We start from the raw sequence: 19,381 nt of genomic DNA, 5'->3' as shown, positions 1-19,381 counted from the left end.
TATCCTCATTTTGGCAAATTTTTCTTCAGAAAGATAAATAATTTGAACTGTGGCATGAAGCGCATTCATCAGACAATCATTTAACAACTGGAGGAAATGGAGAAAGCAATTTCCAGTTGCACTGGCATCTGAGAGCAGAAGAGAAGGACTGGGTCCACTAAAATAGCAATTGGTCAGCTTGGGGAAGGGGGACAGGAGGGTCAAGAACTACAAGAAGGCTTTTCAGAAAGAGGTGAATGGAGCTCCTCTTACTTTGAAGCTTGGCTGCCACTCAGCTTAAAGCTCTGTCACACAATCTCTTCTTTGCTGACCACAGTTTATAGATGTCCGACCTATGAAATCAAGCTCCAAGTCTCCATCCTAGTGAAAAGGATAACCACTGAGTTATATCTCATGAGGGAGGGAGACAGTGATAAAAGCTGGGTTTTATGAAACTTTAGGACTCAGGGAAGGGGTGCTGGATAAAACAGACCTGGGTAGGGGTGCCTGGGTGGCTCATTGGTTGAATGTCCAACTCTTGATTTTGGCTCAGGCCATGATCCCAAGGTTCATGACATCAAGCCCTGTGTTGGGCTGTGTGCTAACAGCATGGAGCCTTCTTGGGATTCTCTCTCTCCCTGTCTCTCTGCCCCTCTCCCTCCTCACTCTCTCTTTCTCTCTCAAAACAAATAAACTTTTTTTTTAAGAAAAGGAATGATACCATTCCTTTCCCCAGAAATTTGGAGCTGAGATAAAGAAAAAGAGAGAGAAATTCTAGTCTAGAAATTTTACCTATAGAGGTAAAAATTATATCAGGAGCACTGTAACATGGGCATTTTCCTCCTACTGTGGGACCTTGAGAGAAAATAAGGCCAATCAGCCAATATTCATCAAGACGTAAAGACATCAAGTAGCAAAGAGGCCAGGACCTGGGTGAATAAGAAATGATCAGGAAGGGGGCGCCTGGGTGGCGCAGTCGGTTAAGCGTCCGACTTCAGCCAGGTCACGATCTCGCAGTCTGAGTTCGAGCCCCGCATCAGGCTCTGGGCTGATGGCTCGGAGCCTGGAGCCTGTTTCCGATTCTGTGTCTCCCTCTCTCTCTGCCCCTCCCCCGTTCATGCTCTGTCTCTCTCTGTCCCAAAAATAAATAAAAAATGTTGAAAAAAAAAAAGAAAAAAAAAAAAAAAAAAAAAAAAGAAATGATCAGGAAGGTGGGCCCTACTCTGCTCGCACATCTTACAAAATCCAGCAAACCCTCTAACCCTTTCTTCTCACATTCTCTCAGATTAATATCAAAACCACAAAGTAACAAAAAAACAAATTTCCTCTTTTGTGCTTAAACTGCCTCATAGTAGTGGCTACAACCAATGAATCCTAACTAAAAAGCAAAACAAAACAAAACAAAACAAAACAAAACAAACAAACAAAAAAAACCCACAAAAAACAAAACCAAAAAACCTAGGAATCCAAGCTGGCAATTATCTACCTATTTTCCAATCTCATCAACTATTTCCGACATGCATCATTTGGGACTACTCACCACCTATAAAAAATCCCTGTCAGTTTCAGTTTCTAGTCCTTTCCTGTACATCACTGGGCTCTCTTTTCCCCGTTTCTTCAAATCTTATCTATTCTTTGACATTCCACCACAGCCCTTAATCTTCCCTGAAACTCTTCATGGGCATTCTGGTCCCCAGTGCTCACTGTCCAAGCTGCATTCTGGTGGCACCATTTTCCTCTAACTCTCTTGTGAAATGAGCTCACCTGTAGAACTACCAAGCAAGTAGTACCCTAAGATGGATGCTTTCAACATCCACACAGTACCCAAAGATCTTGTATTCCTCTAAGAGCCATGTAGGAAACGAGGGCAGGAGAAGGGAAAAAATGAAAATCACAGTATATGTAACTGGTTTATTTTTTCAGGAATGTACTTTCCAAGACCCACGGTAGATCCGTGTGTTCTTATGTTACTTTGCAACTAAAGGAAGAATATGAAATAGGACTAAATGAGTATCTAGCAGATTAGACTAAGGGCAACAGGGCAGCAGGTAACAGGTAATCCTGGTAATCCCTGGCCTCTTACAGACAGCAATTAGGTATGAACACGTATGTCTTCATTTTTACCTCATGCACACAATTCTATTATTAAGATGATCTGTTCATGCTTCTGTGTATATTTTGAATGCCTACTAAATACCGTTTGTCTGATCAATGAACAGGGTAACGCCATGTGGAAAATGTCATCAAGAAGTGCTCATCTGACAGCTTGGCAGAACAGAAAGGCAAGGTCTTTAGGGAAACGAGAGAGCCACATGGAAATGCACTGTATTAATTCAGGGATGAGGTGAGGGCAGCTTGAACTTTCACAGCCACAGTAGGAAGGGCAGGATAAAGAGATTCCAAACACAGCCGAGGAAAATTAAACACAACTTGATGACCAACAGGACTTGGGAAAGGAAAGAGAGAAAGAGGTCAGAGATTACTCTACAGTCCCGAGGCAGGATACAACTGAGAGAATTATCACAGGAAAGAACCGATCCTGGGGGAGATAGTGTAATCATAATCGTATTTTGTAAGAGCAGTTTGAGATGGCAGAGCGAAATCCCTAATAAAACTGAACTAGGGATTTGTGGCTACCAGAGATGTTCCAGGAGAGATTACTAGCTAGATTTGCATATTCGGAAGTTACTATTCACTAAACAGGTACATACTAACCTGGTACCTGCTAAGCACTGTGCTACATAATGATATAATAGGGAACAGCAAAAAGTAGATGTGACCCTGACCTTGTAGAGCTTATAGTACAGTGAATGAAGCCAACGTTAATCAAATGAGGTGCCCCTGAAGGAGAAGCACATGGGGCCATGCAGCCACACAACGATGGGTCCAGACCACTGGCTCACCGGGGAAGGTCAGAGATCCTACGAAGGATTAGTTGAAATTAAGTAGGGGAGCAAAGCTGGGAGGGGGAGCATAGCACAAATGGGGAAAGAGCGGTCCCAGCCTCTGTGGAAGGACAGTGGCATCTGTGAGCTCAGACCCTTCCACCACGGGAAGCTGGCCTGAAACCAAAGCTAGAAAAAAGTAGTGACCAGAGCATGCTAGGCATGGTGGGCCATGTCAAGAGTCATGAACAAAAATTACATGAGAAAAACATGTAATGAGAAGTAAGCAAAAAGATCATGAACCAGACCTAGGGATCCTAAGACATAAAGCCAAAGCTAAAAAGCACATAAGTGCGTGTGAATGAAGTATCGACAGTGAGGCCCTTCTTCCCTTTACTTGCAGCCTAGCCTTCTCCATTACCTTGTTCAATTTTAAAGACATACTAAGAAACTGTTCTGTGAGTACCAATGTGTAAGGGCCTTTCACATACATTTTTTTACTCTCATTTACTCATTGAATCTTGGAAGGTAATTAATTCTGGAGGGGAAACAAGCAGAACAATGAACAAGTATAGAGCTACACAAGGGTAGAGCTGTACTGGCCAACGAAGGTACATCACCAGGGGTTCCCATGAACTATAGGAAAAGGCTGATCCGAAACCTGTATGATAGGGCACTTAGAAAACAATAATCTAAGTTTTGAGACTGTTCTCTAAATCTTCGATTATCACTAACTGATGTCAGGGATTTAGTGGATACCTTACATGATCATCTGAGGAGACTAGCTCAACGGCTACCGTGACCGAAAGGGTCAAGATATCTCGATACTGAGGATATGACTAACTGCAAAACAGAACACATACTTCATTCTTGTTCAGAATCCCAGCTCTTTCCACCTCTGTAGGAATCTGTCAACACACACCAGAGAAGGCAAACGGACTCAGAAAACCTCCAATAAATGCTGGCCAAAATAATAAAGAAACCACAGAGGCATCCTCATGAGGCTGGGCTTTCAAATGAGGCAGAATGGTTGCACAATTGGAAAGAAAGAGTTTGAGCAACGGTATGACTCTGGTTAACTATGTATCCATGGAGTTCCAGGTTCTTTCTCTCCAAATCCCCAGACCTGTGAACTAAATCACACTATCTCAGCATATCCATCAATCATCTTCAGGGCAAGTATACCTTCTGACCTGAAAGAGGTGGTTGTAGAAGGAATTAATACAAAGTAATTAACTTTGTAGTGTGATTATTAATTTTCTGGGTTCTATAGTCCAAAAGATAGTATTTGCTAGCAACGTAACTAAGTCCATGAAATGGTTACATGAACACGGACTGAATAGCTTAGACTGTGTTACTGAGAGAACCTGTGTATTAGTACGTAATCCTGAGATTTGCAAGTTTGAGAAGAGGCAACCTGGTAGTCATGGATTTTGATGCTTCTTAGAGACACAATATTGGCCTAGATGGGTCTCTGATCTGACACAGTGAAATACAAATGTGTGTTTTCACAAAGGGGCCCTCAGCTTTCACTGTCATGAAAAAAACACAGCATTTAATTTTTTGACATGAAATTCTACGTCAGTAAACATTTCAGGCTTCTGGAAGCATTACAATAATCGTTTTACCAGCAAACAAATATGTACAACGTAATGCCTTAAGTATAACATTGTTAAATCATAATTATTTACACAACATGAATTAGGAGCATTTGTAAAGATTTTCTACATAGACACTGAATAGATCAAATTCCTGAGGCTCATTGAAATATTAGATAGTAAGCTGAGATTCATTCCGGGGCTTCATTCAAAGCTTGAGAGTCATTCTGTCTTTCTGTGATCATTGTCAAGTCAGTAGAGACTAGGGCAAGTCACAGCACACAACGGAGGCTTTGCTGATTTCAGGAAACCCAATTTCCCAGCAAACCAAATTGCTCAACCTTTGAAGGAGGGAAGAGTCCACCCCTCACCATTACCCACTGAATCCTTTCATTTTATTCTTCACATGGAAAACCTAGCATCTTGGCTCACAGTCACCATGAGCACTGTCCATATTTTACTACTCTCCCTTGTATTTCCCTCCTATAATCTGCTGGTGGTAGATACTGTGGCCGGGATGAGAGGAAGCAGTAACAGGAAAAGAATGGATATGTTTCCTAGAAGTCACTTCACACAGCCAATTTCACGAAAATGCTTCATTTCCATTCACTGCATAATTAATAGCAGAAGTAGAAAACAAAATTGCCGGATTTGAGTTTTATTTCCTGTCTACATTCTTGGTCTCTTCCTGGTGAAAATGCTGCATTCATTTTTAGTGACCCAAACAGGAAGAAAGGGAAACCAAATTCCACCAAAGAATGTCACCAAAGAAATCATTCAGGTATCACGGGGACTATTTTAACATACAGGCATATTTGCATACGAGATATCTGCCAGGAACAAAATTAAAGAATGAAATAAATGATTTCCTCACCTCTTATGAGAAAGAACTGAAAGTAGAAAAGTTAACAATACGCGAGACTTACAGAAACTTCTAGCAACTTCACCTGTCCAGAAGTTATTCATTATCGCACAATTAAATCAGATCCATGTATTTTCAGTGAAGACTCAAATGAGGCACAAATCTACACAAATAAATTCACCACCCATACAGGGGGGAAAAAAAATCAACATAAAAATGGTATTTCGATTTACTTTTTAGGATAGTCTATCTAGTAACAGACAATTTTAGGTTTAGATAAAGTATATGAAAAATACAGATTTTTGTTTTCAATGGTATCCATTTTATGGTTAACATTAGTTTTAGGAACAAAAGCCAATGATACTATTACATGATTAGCAACACAGAGGAAAGCAAAAAAAAAAAAAGGAAAAAAAAGAAATGTCCATTTTTCTATGAAGCACATCATATGACTTTCCATACGACATCAAATTCAATATCGCTTTATGAACCTTAGAAAATGCAGTCCCTAATATCTGACTTTTAATATATACATATAATGTTATTTCTAAGATGTTTTTACCTTACCTACATAGGTTGGTAAAGTCTCTTTTTCCCCATCTACCAGTCACATCTGCAGCTCAAACATTTCTTTCCAAAAGAGGAATTAAGGCCAAGCAAGACAAAGAATTTGCTGATACACATATGTCACCCTAAGAATTTTCCTTACAAAGTCTCCACACCCAATTTAATTACTTCCCTACTGTAAAAACACTTTCCATCTACATTTATTCTAATCTTTTCATATCCAAAACCAACACACTATAAAGCTAGCTAAATAAATGAATTATATTAGCTTTACGTTCCAAGTGAGGCAGCACTTTATAAGGCAGCGGGTCTCCAGCTTGCATGCATTTTATGCTGATGCAGTATTTCATTTGGAGCTCAGTTCTTTACTTTAGATTTGTTTACAGTAGAATTATCTAGCCCCAGGCTTTAAATCTCAATCTGCATCAATCAATCTCTCTCTCCTTTCTCTCGGTCTCTCTCTGTTTCTCTGTCTCTTTCTCTCTCTCACACATACACACAGGGGAGGGAGAGACAGAAGGAGAATACAGAAAGGTTTGTGGTTCCTAATAAGCACAAAAGAATGTAGTCATATATGTATACTGCTAAAGCAACACTGCCTAGTGTCTGTAATAAAGACATTTTGGTATGTGTGTGTGTGGGTTTTAATAGGTGATAAAAAGTGAACTTCAGTACATGTATATAATAAATACTATTTTTGGCATTCTTGGATTTGTTGACTATTCAGTAAGTTACTGTAGCCTGTACAGAATGATATTTTACATATTTTTATTCTCTTGGTGTTCCATCACTGCATTAACTAAGTGCCAGTTTTGGTACTCCAATACCTCATACCCATGAATAAATACAGAATTCAAGAATAGTCATGTCTGTATGTTACGGACGTTTCTAGGGTGTGGAAATTGTCTCCTGCACCAGAAGTTAGGAGAGGAGACCAGTCAAGATCAAAATGTGTAGGCAACCTTGAACCAGTAAATGATCCTCAGTCATCTTGAAGGTCCTTTCCATTTTGTGTTTTAGTAAGTAAGGACTGTTTGTTTGATTTTCATGTTAAAAGCTTTCGAGTCATTAGATACTGATTTGCCTAATTTTACCTATTTATATTACAAATTGGGAAACTTTTTAGAAGCAGCTAATTTGTGGCAACCACTTCCTTGTTTCCAGGAAGTACAGATAGCTTTCAATTAATATATATTGTATATTATATTTTATATGCTAATATAATAATTATATTATAAAATAATATATGTAAATAGTGTTTTAAAAATAACCCTTATTTACCTTAAAAACAATATTGTACTTTTAAGGCCTTATAAGCCAGGATTTGACAGATAAAAAAAAAAAAAAAAAAAAAAGAATGATCTAATTCTGGTTTAAATACACTGAGCTACAAATTCTGTTTTTCCTCTATGTTACTGAAAACAATTGTGAAGAAAATCAGTTTGGTGGCTTTCTGCTTATTTAAAACTTATCTTAGCATAACACGAGGTCCAAAAATCCTGAGTGGACTTATGGGTAAAACATTTTAATATGAAATATTAAGAAGGATGATGATATTGTTTTTTTCCTACTAAGCCTTAAGATCAGCTTTGCAAAAATTATCTAATTACTTAAATAACAAGCCCTAGGTAGGTCACTCAGGAAGGTCAGCAAAATGACTAGAAAGGAAATGCTCACAAGGAGTTGAGTTTGGGCCTTTCTCTCTCTCCATGAGCCCTGGAATTACTCTGCTCTGTAGGAAAAACTGGAATGATTCATCCATTTCTTCAGGCTCCAACAAGGTAAAACTCTTTGGTTATATTTTGATCCCTAATTATAAAGGACAAAGATCAAAATGCCAAAGAACACATGTCAAAAAGTCCTCTATCCTGTTATGTACTCCTGATGGTCCAGAAGAAAAGACCGTTTATAACCATTTTAATATAATAGGTCTAGGGATTAATTATAGGAATATCACACTGCATAAAACAGAGGTGGTGTAACTCAAACTGAAAAGGTACTGTACATAATATATACTGGTTCTCCAAAAAGGATATACGGTGGCCATTAACTTTTTACCTAGATCTGTCCTGCTGTATTAGAGCAATAAAATCACTACTTACATCATGCATTGAAGCAAGTAGGACAAAATAAATGAGACCCATCTCACCATTAAATACAAATTTCTTGACACAATAAGCTAGTTTATATCATCAATATCGTATTCTGGATATGTTTATTATTGTAGTGGTACCTACAATACTTTTCTTTCTCCATTTAAAATTCAAGCCTGGATTTGAAGTGAACACGTGTAGGCCTGAAAACATCTGTTGGGTATCTGAACCAAACACACAGACAATTACACGGTGCTAAATTCCTGTAGGCAATGGTCTGAGCACTTTGTTGCATCATTTCTACAGGCTCCAAATAACCCAAAAGAGAGTGCCAAGTCGATTTTGATTTTTCCAATTTGAGAGCATTCTCAAAATCTAGCAATGTTTTATTGAAAAAAAAAATTGTAGTTCTACTGGTAAACACAGATTTTTTTAAAGCTGTGGAATCTCTGGAAGAATTTCACATGTGAAAATACATTATAAGAAAAGATAAGAAAGAAAAAGGAAGCTGAACTCAAATAATGAATGTGAAGGGACAGTGTTTTCCAGTGTTTCTAGAGCTGTCTCTACTATTGTTCTTTAAAGGTGACTTCAATCAGAATCCTTCTTATTCATGTTGCGATTAATGGTACCCTTGCCAATATGAAATGTAGCTTGCATAAAGAAAAGTTCTTTGGACCTCAATGCTTCAAATCACAGTTGTATCTGGAGTATAACATCTGACTAGTTCTCCAAAATTGCCATTTCCCTTAGTGGAGTCTTGACTTCTATCTTACAGTACCTGGAATTCTGAGGTTCTGAAGCATCTGATTCTGTGCACGTTTTCTTTACCTGTAAGAAAAGAAAAGAGCGCGAGTTATTTTCCTGTGAAAATACAACTTCCTCGCTCAGGTTCGCACACTTGTTAAAGTGGATACAGCCCTGCCCACCGAGATCTCCATAAAATAATCTCCACATTTTACAAGGGCAGCATGCGGGGCTAAATAGTGTAGTTCATTATTATCCCATGATCAGCTGCCAACGGCACTTCCCTGGACTCCGTAAGTATGTAAAATGTTCAGTCAAAATGGCTTGGGACTAGCTTAACTAGGAACAAAGAAACCAAAGAACCAGGTTTCCCACTTAGGAACAAGAAAGCCATACTGTTCTCAATTCACTGAGAAATGTTTTTCCAATTGATATCACTTCTGTCCCCTACCACAGTGCACAATAATAAACACCAGGTTCTGGGGCAAAGTATGGTGTTAGCTAAAACATTCACATATTAATTTTCATTTTCTCAATCCGGTGGCTGTATGTTTTCTATATTTCTCAGCATATCAATTAAGTTCCAGCATTGCTCACAGACTTCTCACATATATTTGCAGTATATTTTGCAGGCTATATTTCAACTTTGCGGTTTTTAGCCCACAAAAGGTAAAGAACGAAAATGACTTTTGCTTCCAGGACTTGCTACCCATTTCTGGACAACAGTGGGTGCTACATTCTCTAAAAGAAGGTAAAGCAAAAATCCATGGTCTTTCATAATTTAACTTCAAGCACAGATATTTTATCTAACTACTATGGACTTCAGGGTATATTATATGCAAAGTAGACGCTATTTCAAAAATTCCTTAGTTAATACAGAGCATGAACAATACACATTTCCAAGTCTACCGTTACATACTCTGGGTGTTTATACTGTGATAGTCCATCTGTGCCACCTACGAAATCCAAGACGTTTTAAATTCTAATACATAGCTTGGAAGTGAAAAGTAAGTCCACTAAAAGTACACGGTGGGCACATACCCTGGTGGGCACATACCCTGTGTGTCAACTGTGATACAAATGGCAATGCTTGGGAGTAAGTTTTGAATTTTAAAGATACAGTATTGTCTTTCCAGCTCATAAAGTAATTCTTTCCTCCTCTGACTTGGAATACTCAAAAAACAAATACATAGGGGCGCCTGGGTGGCTCAGTCGGTTAAGCGTCCGACTCTTGGTTCCGGCTCAGGTTATGATCTCAGCGTCGTGAGACCAGGCCGCGTCAGGCTCCCCACGAGCTTGCTTGGGATTCTCTCTCTCCCTCTCTCTCTCTCTGCCCCTCCCCTGCTTGCTCTCTCTTTTTCTCTCAAAATAAATAAGCATTTTTTTTAATCTTAAAAAAAAAACACATAAAAAAACTCCCACACTTTCAAAAACCTATGTTTTTTGCTTTCGTTGCTAAGCCAAGGCATTTTCATGATCTGGGAAATCAATTCTTTTTCTTGCTTGATTAACCACGCTCTCTTCTGCATCCTGCGTACACATTTGCACAATATGAAACTAAAACCATTGAGCAAAGAGATTATCCTTCCTTTCCTAGCATATAACATTTTCTATGCTCTTGACATGGAACTCAGCACCATGAGGTAAAGAAATGCTTTCAAGATTAATTAAAGAAGAGTTAAAAAAAGGAATACTTTTCTTAAAATATAAAACTTACTATGAAACCCACATAAAGTCTTATGTCCACTAAAACTTGCTGAAACAATTTTTTTTTTTAAAGGGAAGGCCACCAGAACAAAAAAACCTTTATTTCCCACTGGTTCCTTCCCATGATTCCTCACCAGAAACTACACGAGTTGTCCAGGGAGTATGCAGAAATCCCCTCAAAGTCAATGTTATTTTCCTCAAGACTATGCTGACTGGACTTTGCACCTGGCTGAAGAAGTTCCAGACCATCCTAGCGAACTACACATACACTCCCGAGAGTCAGAACCAGATGACTTCCTGTAGTTTAATAAACAAAGAATTTTTTTTAATACCCATGGCTTTATAAGACCGCATTCTCCAAATAATTAACCATACAGTTCTGACATTTTAAAATTTATCCTCAAAGTGGCCATTATAATGGCAGGGAACACATCTACTGATTACTTCCTATCTAGTACCCACCGAGTCTCAGATTCAGAGCTAACAATACGCATGTGATGAAAGACTGAAGTACATATAGACAGTCTTTGTCAATACATACTGTTACAGCTGTAAATTCCACAAAGTGATTTTTTTTTTCAGGTTTCATTCATTTGTTCCTGGTCAAATGGGGGAAGAGTTAATACTTAGAATCCTGCCGTGTGAAACGTCTATGCAGTGTTAGGACTGCAGTATGAAAGGTCTACGCAGTGCTATGGGTGCTCAGAGAACAATCTACCTCAGCCAAAGGAAGATGGGGAGAGTAACAACGGAAGTGACTTCTCAACTGAGTCCTAAAAGGTAACGTCTTCCAAGACTGTTTGGAGAAAGATATTTCAACATCATGGGATATGCCAGAGGCATCCTATTATAAAGACCTTATATATGGCAAAGAATTCAGAATTTAATCTTTGAATTGAACACTTCTAAAAGAATACGTTTTAGAGATGATGTAGAAGATAGTGTGGAAGGGGGACAAGGTGAGGGCTGAAGAGACTAATGCAACAGGAGAGAAAGTTTAAGTTCTATGAAAACAGTGATGGCATTGACCTTGCACATCACTACATCCCTCGCCTTGAGCAGATGCTCCCTGTTATGGTCTGAATGCTTGTGTCCCCCCCCCCCCCCCCCCAGAATGCATATGTTGAAATCCCAACCCCCTGGGATGAAGTGGGGCCTTTGGGAGGTACTTAGGTCATCAGGGTGGAGCCTTTATGAATGGGATTGATGCTCTCATGAAGGAGACCCCACAGAGCTCCCTAACCTTTCCACCATGTGTGGACAAAGTGAGAAAGCACTTTGCAGGCTGTCACCATTTGACAATAACCACAAAAGCAGGCTGTCACCACATGACCATGCTAGTACCTTGTTCTTAGACCTCCAGCATCCAAAACGGACAGAAATAAATTTCTGTTGTTTATAAACTACCCAGTCTGTGGTATATTTTGTTATGGCAGCTCAAATGGACTCACACGCTCCCCAAATCCTGGCTTACTAAGTAGATCACATTCAATCCATTGGTGAGAGATGGTGAAGACCTAAATTAAGAGCCATGAGGACAGAGTTGAGAGGATGTTTCTGGCAGATATTTCTGAGACAGAATTGACAGAATCCGGTTACTGATTGAAGCAAAGTATAAAGAAGAACATGATCTGATCTTTTAACCTGTCCTTGAAAAGACATTTTAATAATGCCAAAGAACAACAAAGATGTTAACTTGTAACTTTTGTTAAATACTTCAAAACCCTGTTATTTCTGAACCCATAGAGAAAAAAGTTAAATGAATTATTAAAAAACTTACATCTATTGTGTCTTGATCACAGAACTAGGGGGAAAAGAGATAGTTTTATCTAAACATGAACACACTCTCCCATCTGAGAGATCAACAACGCTTCATTAAATGGTGGCTGCTAAAGTAGGTATGCTACTGGAGAAAGAATATCCTTACAGAATATATTCTGTCGCCAAGATCACCAATTTAGTTTTGAATTTGTTTCTGAACAAAGTTGAAACAAGGAGGCCAAGAAATGAGGCAGAATTTCATGCCCATTATTTAAATCCAAATCCTAGTTTTCATAAGACACACAAGGAGGTGGGCAAAAACATGCCAAGAAGAAAAAAATGAATAGTGTTAAATGCATTTAATAGGCTGCACTAATGTGAATTTTAACCCTACTTAACATTATGAAAGTACATGCAGAATCAAAGCGAAATGAAAAAAGAATTACAAGTTTGTTTTAAGAAAATAACTATTTAGTATGTAATTAACATAAAAATATCAAAACACTAACTTTTTAGAATGAATGAATGAATAATAGCTCAAAGTTCTAAATTTTTATTATATATGAGGCACAACGCTTAGCTAGATACTATTTTTCCCCAGTTCATAGAGGATAACACTGAGAACCAGAAAGGTTAACCTGCAAGCAAGCTGTGTGGTAAACTTCAAATCCAGATATATGAAGGCATGTTAATCAGTATGCTAAGAACCTAAAATTCATAAATATACAACCTAAAACGTTTAAAATGAAGTTCAAAACATCTTGCTATTTACAAGTTCAATTTTTACTAATTCATAATAATGATAATCGCTGTCGTTTATTAAGCAATTTTTTTTTTCCTACTCACTATGCTGGACTATGTATATGTGTAATCTCATTTAATCTATGAAGACAGGTATGATGGGCACATCATTAGTGTTCACAAATGAGAACACGAAGGGCTCAAAGAGGTTAAACGACCTGTCCAATGTCCCACAGCTAGCACTAACAGGGACGGAATTAGAACTGAAGCCTATACATCAAGCCTTTCTCTCTCTCCTAGGCCAGACTTGCCACTTGTTTTTATTAGGTGTTTTAAAAACTAAGAGTTGAAACTAACATCCCATGGAAAAATGTTTAAAGAACCTACTAGTTATCTCTGAAATATGGTAACCGTTGAAGGAATCTTTTAAACTGGACTACTGAAGTCACCTGTTTTCACCAAGCACTGGTAACATTTCACGTCCATATATGTGAAGTGAAATGGAGTTTTGAAGAAATTATCCAAATACCTCTAGCATCTAGCCATGTTACCAACACCCCACCCACTCCAAAAAAGGGCTACCGTGAGAAACAACCTTTGTGCTTTTGTTGGTGTTTTTCGTCTGAAATAAACAGGATCTGTTCATTCAACAGAGCTTTCCTGAATGCCTTGGGTATTCTAGGTACCGCTGTAGGCATGGAGATGAACCAGACCTGAGCAGTCCAACAGAGCAGCCACTAGCCACATGTGGCTTTTTTTTTTTTAAGTTTATTTATTTTGAGAGACAGAGAGAGAGAAAGAGAGACAGAAAACGTGACCGGGGGTAAGAGGGCAGAGAGAGGGGGAGAGAGAGAATCCTATGCAGGCGACATGGGGCTTGATTTCATGAACCCGTGGGGGTCCTGACCTGAGCTGAAATCAAGAATCAGATGCTTCACTGAGTGAGCCACCCAGGCACCCCTATGTGTGGCTATTTAGAACCTGTAAGGAACCTAGTCTAAACTAAGATGTGCTGTAAATATAAAAGGCACACAGGATTTCAAAGAGTTAGCAAGAAAAACATGTAAAATATCTCAATATTTTTTATATTGAGAAATGAAATATTTGAGATATAAGAGGTTAATAATTTCCCTTGTTTCTTTTTATTTTTCGAATGCAGCTACTAGAAAATTTAAAATACATATACAGCTTACACCCTATTTCTGTTGAATAAAACTGACTCAGACCAACAAAAACCTGCCTGGTGATCATGCATTCTAATGGGGAAGACATTCAGTACATCTGTAAACAAGTAAACAAAGAATATAATGTCAGAGGTAAGTGCCAAGAGAAAATAAGGCAGAATAAAGGAATAGAGAACACTGGTCAATAATATTACCTTAGTTAGAAAATCATAAAAGTAGTTCTAATTCACAATACCATTCATCCTTCAAGTTTTTTAAGGCGGTATGTATATAAGTAACATAAATTGTACTTTTAAAATGAATTATAAAGAATGTAGGATTTGTTGAGAGAGTAATCAATATTGCCAACGTCTGGAAAATATATGTAGAATGCATCATGTATAGAATGTTTTGCATCATGATTATCATATTCAAGTATAAAAATCCCCTTAAATTTTTAAACATTTTCTAGCCGCTAGGTGCTTTGAGAAGGTTACAATCTTTTCAAGAGAAACAGAATTAACTCATTTAAAAAAAAATTGCAAAGAAGAACAAGTTTCTTTTATCCTATCCATCATCTTCTAAACAGCTGGAACCAATTATTACAATTATTTTCTACTTAATCTTGCTATTTATAAATCCTGAAACATTAAAGATAATAAAAAAAAATAAAACATGGAATAATGGATGATGACATTTTCAAAAGACCTCTTTTGTAACTTCATTTTGTTTGGAAATGAACTTTAATGATTAAGTCTTAGGATATATTATACAGTGATAATAAAGGATCAGTTCTGCAATTATACTCCAATAATTTCATCCAAAGATGAAAATTTCAGAGATGAAAGTTTGCTGATGTAATGAAACTCATTATGCATATTTTTATGGGTGGTATATAAGACAATCTTTATTTCTTCACTGAACTGTGTAGGAAATATAACGTAAATTAGATTTACATGCAGTATGTTTAAGGAAAAAAATGGATTAAAAGACAGAAAAATAAAATTTGTTTTCCAAATGCAAATTATACTATAGATCATTGCATGGAAATTCTTTGTGAACACAGAAAGTGACACAGGATTATTGTCAACCACAAAAATTCAGGTTGCCAACTTTGGTTGTATTTCAAATATAAATACTCTAAATGCAAAAGTGACTTCTGTTTATAAGTAAACAATATTTGTACAAGTACTGTAAAGTATCAATGCCGAGGGTCTGTACACTTTATAAAATGTATTTTTTATGACTGGATTGGATAAAGTTGTAAATAGTTGCCTAATAAAGAAATATAGGTATCTAACCTCACTTCCTTTACATTCTGACTTAGTGAAAATAAGAAGCTTCCTGAAATATCAACTGTTATGTGTCACTTTTCATTATTTTCTAATACTTAGAAGTTGGAATATCTGAATTCCAAATTACATAATGGAGTGAAAAAGTATTTTCTTATAATTATTCCAGCTGTATCCTGGGAATGTAACTTATGTTTTCATTAAACACATTTTATTTATTTTTATTTATTTTTTAATGTTTATTTATTTTTGAGAGAGGGAGAGACAGAGTGTGAGCGGGTGAGGGGCAGAGAGAGAGGGAGACGCAGAATCCAAAGCAGGCTCCAGGCTCTGACCTGTTAGCACAGTGCCTGATGTGGGGCTCGAACTCAGGAACTACGAGACCATGACTTGAGCTGAAGTCAGATGCCCAACCGAGCCACCCAGGTGCCTTCATTAAATACGTTTTAATTAGATGACCCTTTTAAAAATGTTTAATTTTTTTCATTTAGTTGAACCAGCTGACATTGAGTTTGAAGGGTTTCTTCAGATCATCTTATTCTCAAGTTAGTAGCATTAAATAAATATGAATTAAAATTTGTCCTTTTTTAAATTTTACTCCAGAATGCATACAGTAACAAAACTGACAAAACAGAAAAGTAGGTATATGAATTAACTTTTAAAAATTGAGCCAAAATAATAATAGTTGGAGTATTCAACAAAATATATAATTTTTACTATGGAGGCTTTGCCAAAAATTATTCTAACATTTATTTACTTGGAATAGTCAAACAGAATATATGTTCACTTTGTAAATATAATATTTACAAGTTAATACCACTCTAGAACTTAGCATGGGATGTACACTTTAATGAGATAATCTATGATTATTTGTGCTGCAGAGTAAATGTAATTTATGTTGATAAGATAAGCATAGAATTGCTATTCTAATAGTCCCATACAGATACAAACTTAGACATTATCTAAATCAGCTTCAACTAAAATGTCTTCACATTCTTCAACCGGACTTATTCTACATTTTTATACAGGTTACAATTCCTTTTTTGACTTCTAAAAACTTAAAGTATAAAAAAAAAACTTTGGAACACAAAGTTGTCACATAGAGTTTTTAAAAAATATACCTGTTTTTTTTAAATTTTTTTAAACATTTATTTATTTTTGGGACAGAGAGAGACAGAGCATGAATGGGGGCGGGTCAGAGAGAGGGAGACACAGAATCCGAAACAGGCTCCAGGCTCTGAGCCGTCAGCACAGAGCCCGACGCGGGGCTCGAACTCACGGACCGTGAGATCATGACCTGAGCCGAAGTCAGCCACCTAACCGACTGAGCCACCCAGGCGCCCCAAAAATATACCTGTTTTTATATGCCCATACAAATTGAGAGATTTTGAAATGAAATGAAATAAAATGAAATGAAATGAAATGAAATGCCATTTTGCCAAATAGTGGCCAAAACATTAATGACTTGGAGATAGATTTTATAAAAATCTAATTATGAAATAACCTAAATCTACTTTTTATAAAGTGTCATTCTTTCTGAGAAACAAAAACTTGGCTGCTCTAAAATTCACAGATTTCTGAAATCCTTTTCATGGAGTTAGGGAAGTTTCTTTACTCTTCCCTTTTCTTAGTAAATCCCTTTTCAACCTCTTTATCATTGCTTCCCCAAGTTCTCCCCTGTAACACCAACTATCATTTCCCCAAAGACCACGCTATTTATTTATTACAAAAGTGAGTGAAGTCTACTACAAAACTGGAAGTCTATATCCACCTCAGTTCAAAGAAAAACTGCCATCTCCTTTCTTTAAATGCTATACATAGATAAAGTACAAAGAAACAATTGAATATTCCATTTTTGACTGCAACAGTAAACAAAATAAACACATACACTAAGAATAGGAGGGTTAGAAGGTTAAGAAGTAAAAATGCACAACCAAAAACCTGAAGTAGAAATTATTTTACCCCTCTAGTATTGGACTGTCATGGGCAAGATTTCACTTGATTTCTGGCCTTGAAAGCAGGGGGCCTTCCGGGACCCAGGTTTGGGGGAGGGAGGTTATACAAAATCACCCACTGGGGAGGAATTATATTTAAAAGTAAAAAAATCTTATGGGCTATAACTCTTCATCAACTACAACTGTCACAATAGTATTCACATTATTTGAGAGTTCATTGCAAGGTTGGATAGATTTAAAAAGCAACTTAGTAACAATGACTCAGGGAAACAAAGCATAATTATATATGTACAACATAGAAGTATTAAATCAAATGTCAAACCTCATATGCTTTTAGAGTTTGGAAGCACATTTTCTCCTTAATTATGCCATAGTCCTTTGTCACCTGCCATAAACTCTACATACACTGTATGAAATACCCAGGAAAATTTCAAACTCCTTCTAAAGATATGTTTTTTGATTATTACCCAATAGGGACTATATCAAAGGTAACAAAGTCCTTAAAATGCCACAAAAGGAACCATAAGATGCCTTAACATATCAGGTTCCAGCACATATGAAAGTTTTTTCCCCTCCAGGTTTCGAAACAAGACTAGATTGATTGTTCAACGATGATACTTTGCCTAAATATGATAGATGAGTCTTAAAAGGAAATTTTTTGTCTTACAAACGTTGATTATAAACATCTAAGAGATATTTACCCATAGATCAATCTTGGTCTCCTCTATACATTTTGTTTACATGTTTCTTTGCAGTCATGGGTGTCACAAGGCAGATAGTATTAAAACAACAAAAAGACAAAGTAGAATTATCAATTCCAAACCAAGAACTAGTAATCAACGAGCATAACGTTAATTTGGTAGAAGCCACTGCAATCGAATTCAAATTGCTGACTCTATGGTACATTTTCTCAATAAGCCAGGATAGAACAATTCTACTGATACTAAATATAAAAATCTTAGCTTTAGATTTCCCTCTGTTCAAGATTTATGAATTCACACAAATAATGCTTTAAAAATAATCTTAGAATTCACCCTATTTCCCTAGATGGAGAAGTCTTGCTAATGTTTTTGGCAATGTCTTCTACATCTTTCTGCGGTCATTCCCCACCCCCCACCCTTTTCTTAGATATTGGAATGTTTTGGCCACAAGGTTAAGAAACACTTCCCCATTTATCATGACCTGCCAAGCACGTCAGGCCCCTAGACAACACAGCCCTTTACCACTTAACAAATTCAGCTCATCTTAGCCATGAAACTTCAAAAGAATTTGGCCACAGGCATAGATTAGCTATCATTTGTTTTGCAGCATAAATATCAATCATTGTGTAACACACTCTAGTGCACCTAACATCATCTGCCCGTTAGGTATAGCTGATAGCTAACCTTTTCGACTTGAATGATAACTAACATAGAGATAATCCAGTTTATTGATATATAATTGTAGAATAGATAGGCAATCATTTTAGTAAAAGCTTCTGTTAAAATCTTAGTTTGAAATGTATAAACTCTAAAAGATATTTTAAGTTAGTACATACTTTCCTAATATGCCCAAAGGTATCATAATAACTTAAAGAAAATTGATGCAACCTTTAACTTTAAAAACAAATTAATAGATAGAGCATATGCAATAAAATGTTAAAGGCAATTTTAAATTGAACAGCATATATCTGTAAATTAATTTGAAGATTAGTGCACGTATGGTGTAAATATATTTCTTGCACAGTATATTGATAAAGAGTTCTATTTTCAAATTGTGTAAATTTTAAATTCTTGATCTCCCATAAAATGAAAACGTTTTTTATAAAGAGAAAATCTTGGGATGTTGGTTGGCATCAAGCTTTTTATTTTTTATTTAAACTATATACACTAATAAAAAAAATATACTGTGTGGCATGATTCATTTTAATCATATATTTTTTACAACATTTTGGCAACGTTTTTCAGTTTTGAAATTGAAAGTAGTTTTCTATTAAAGCCATCTTGTATAACCATTTTTATAAATAGCTTATAAATCACCTTTCCTTAAGTT

The 19,381-nt window shown here is 36.7% G+C and overlaps 1 protein-coding gene across 10 annotated transcripts in view; it reads right to left on the bottom strand.

Annotated features, from left to right (window-relative positions):
* The window catches only part of EYA4 (EYA transcriptional coactivator and phosphatase 4), a 276,398-nt gene that overhangs the window by 121,614 nt on the left and 135,403 nt on the right, over positions 1-19,381 (bottom strand). For all 10 annotated transcript variants that reach the window (XM_042939863.1, XM_042939862.1, XM_042939868.1 and 7 more), the window contains one exon: positions 8,766-8,815. In XM_042939863.1, coding sequence (XP_042795797.1) covers positions 8,766-8,815 — 50 coding nt within the window. The remainder of the gene's footprint in view (positions 1-8,765; positions 8,816-19,381) is intronic.

This window comes from Panthera leo, chromosome B2, assembly GCF_018350215.1.
Source record: "Panthera leo isolate Ple1 chromosome B2, P.leo_Ple1_pat1.1, whole genome shotgun sequence".
Taxonomy (NCBI): Eukaryota; Metazoa; Chordata; class Mammalia; order Carnivora; family Felidae; genus Panthera; species Panthera leo.
This window is presented reverse-complemented; position numbering and strand designations above follow the sequence as displayed.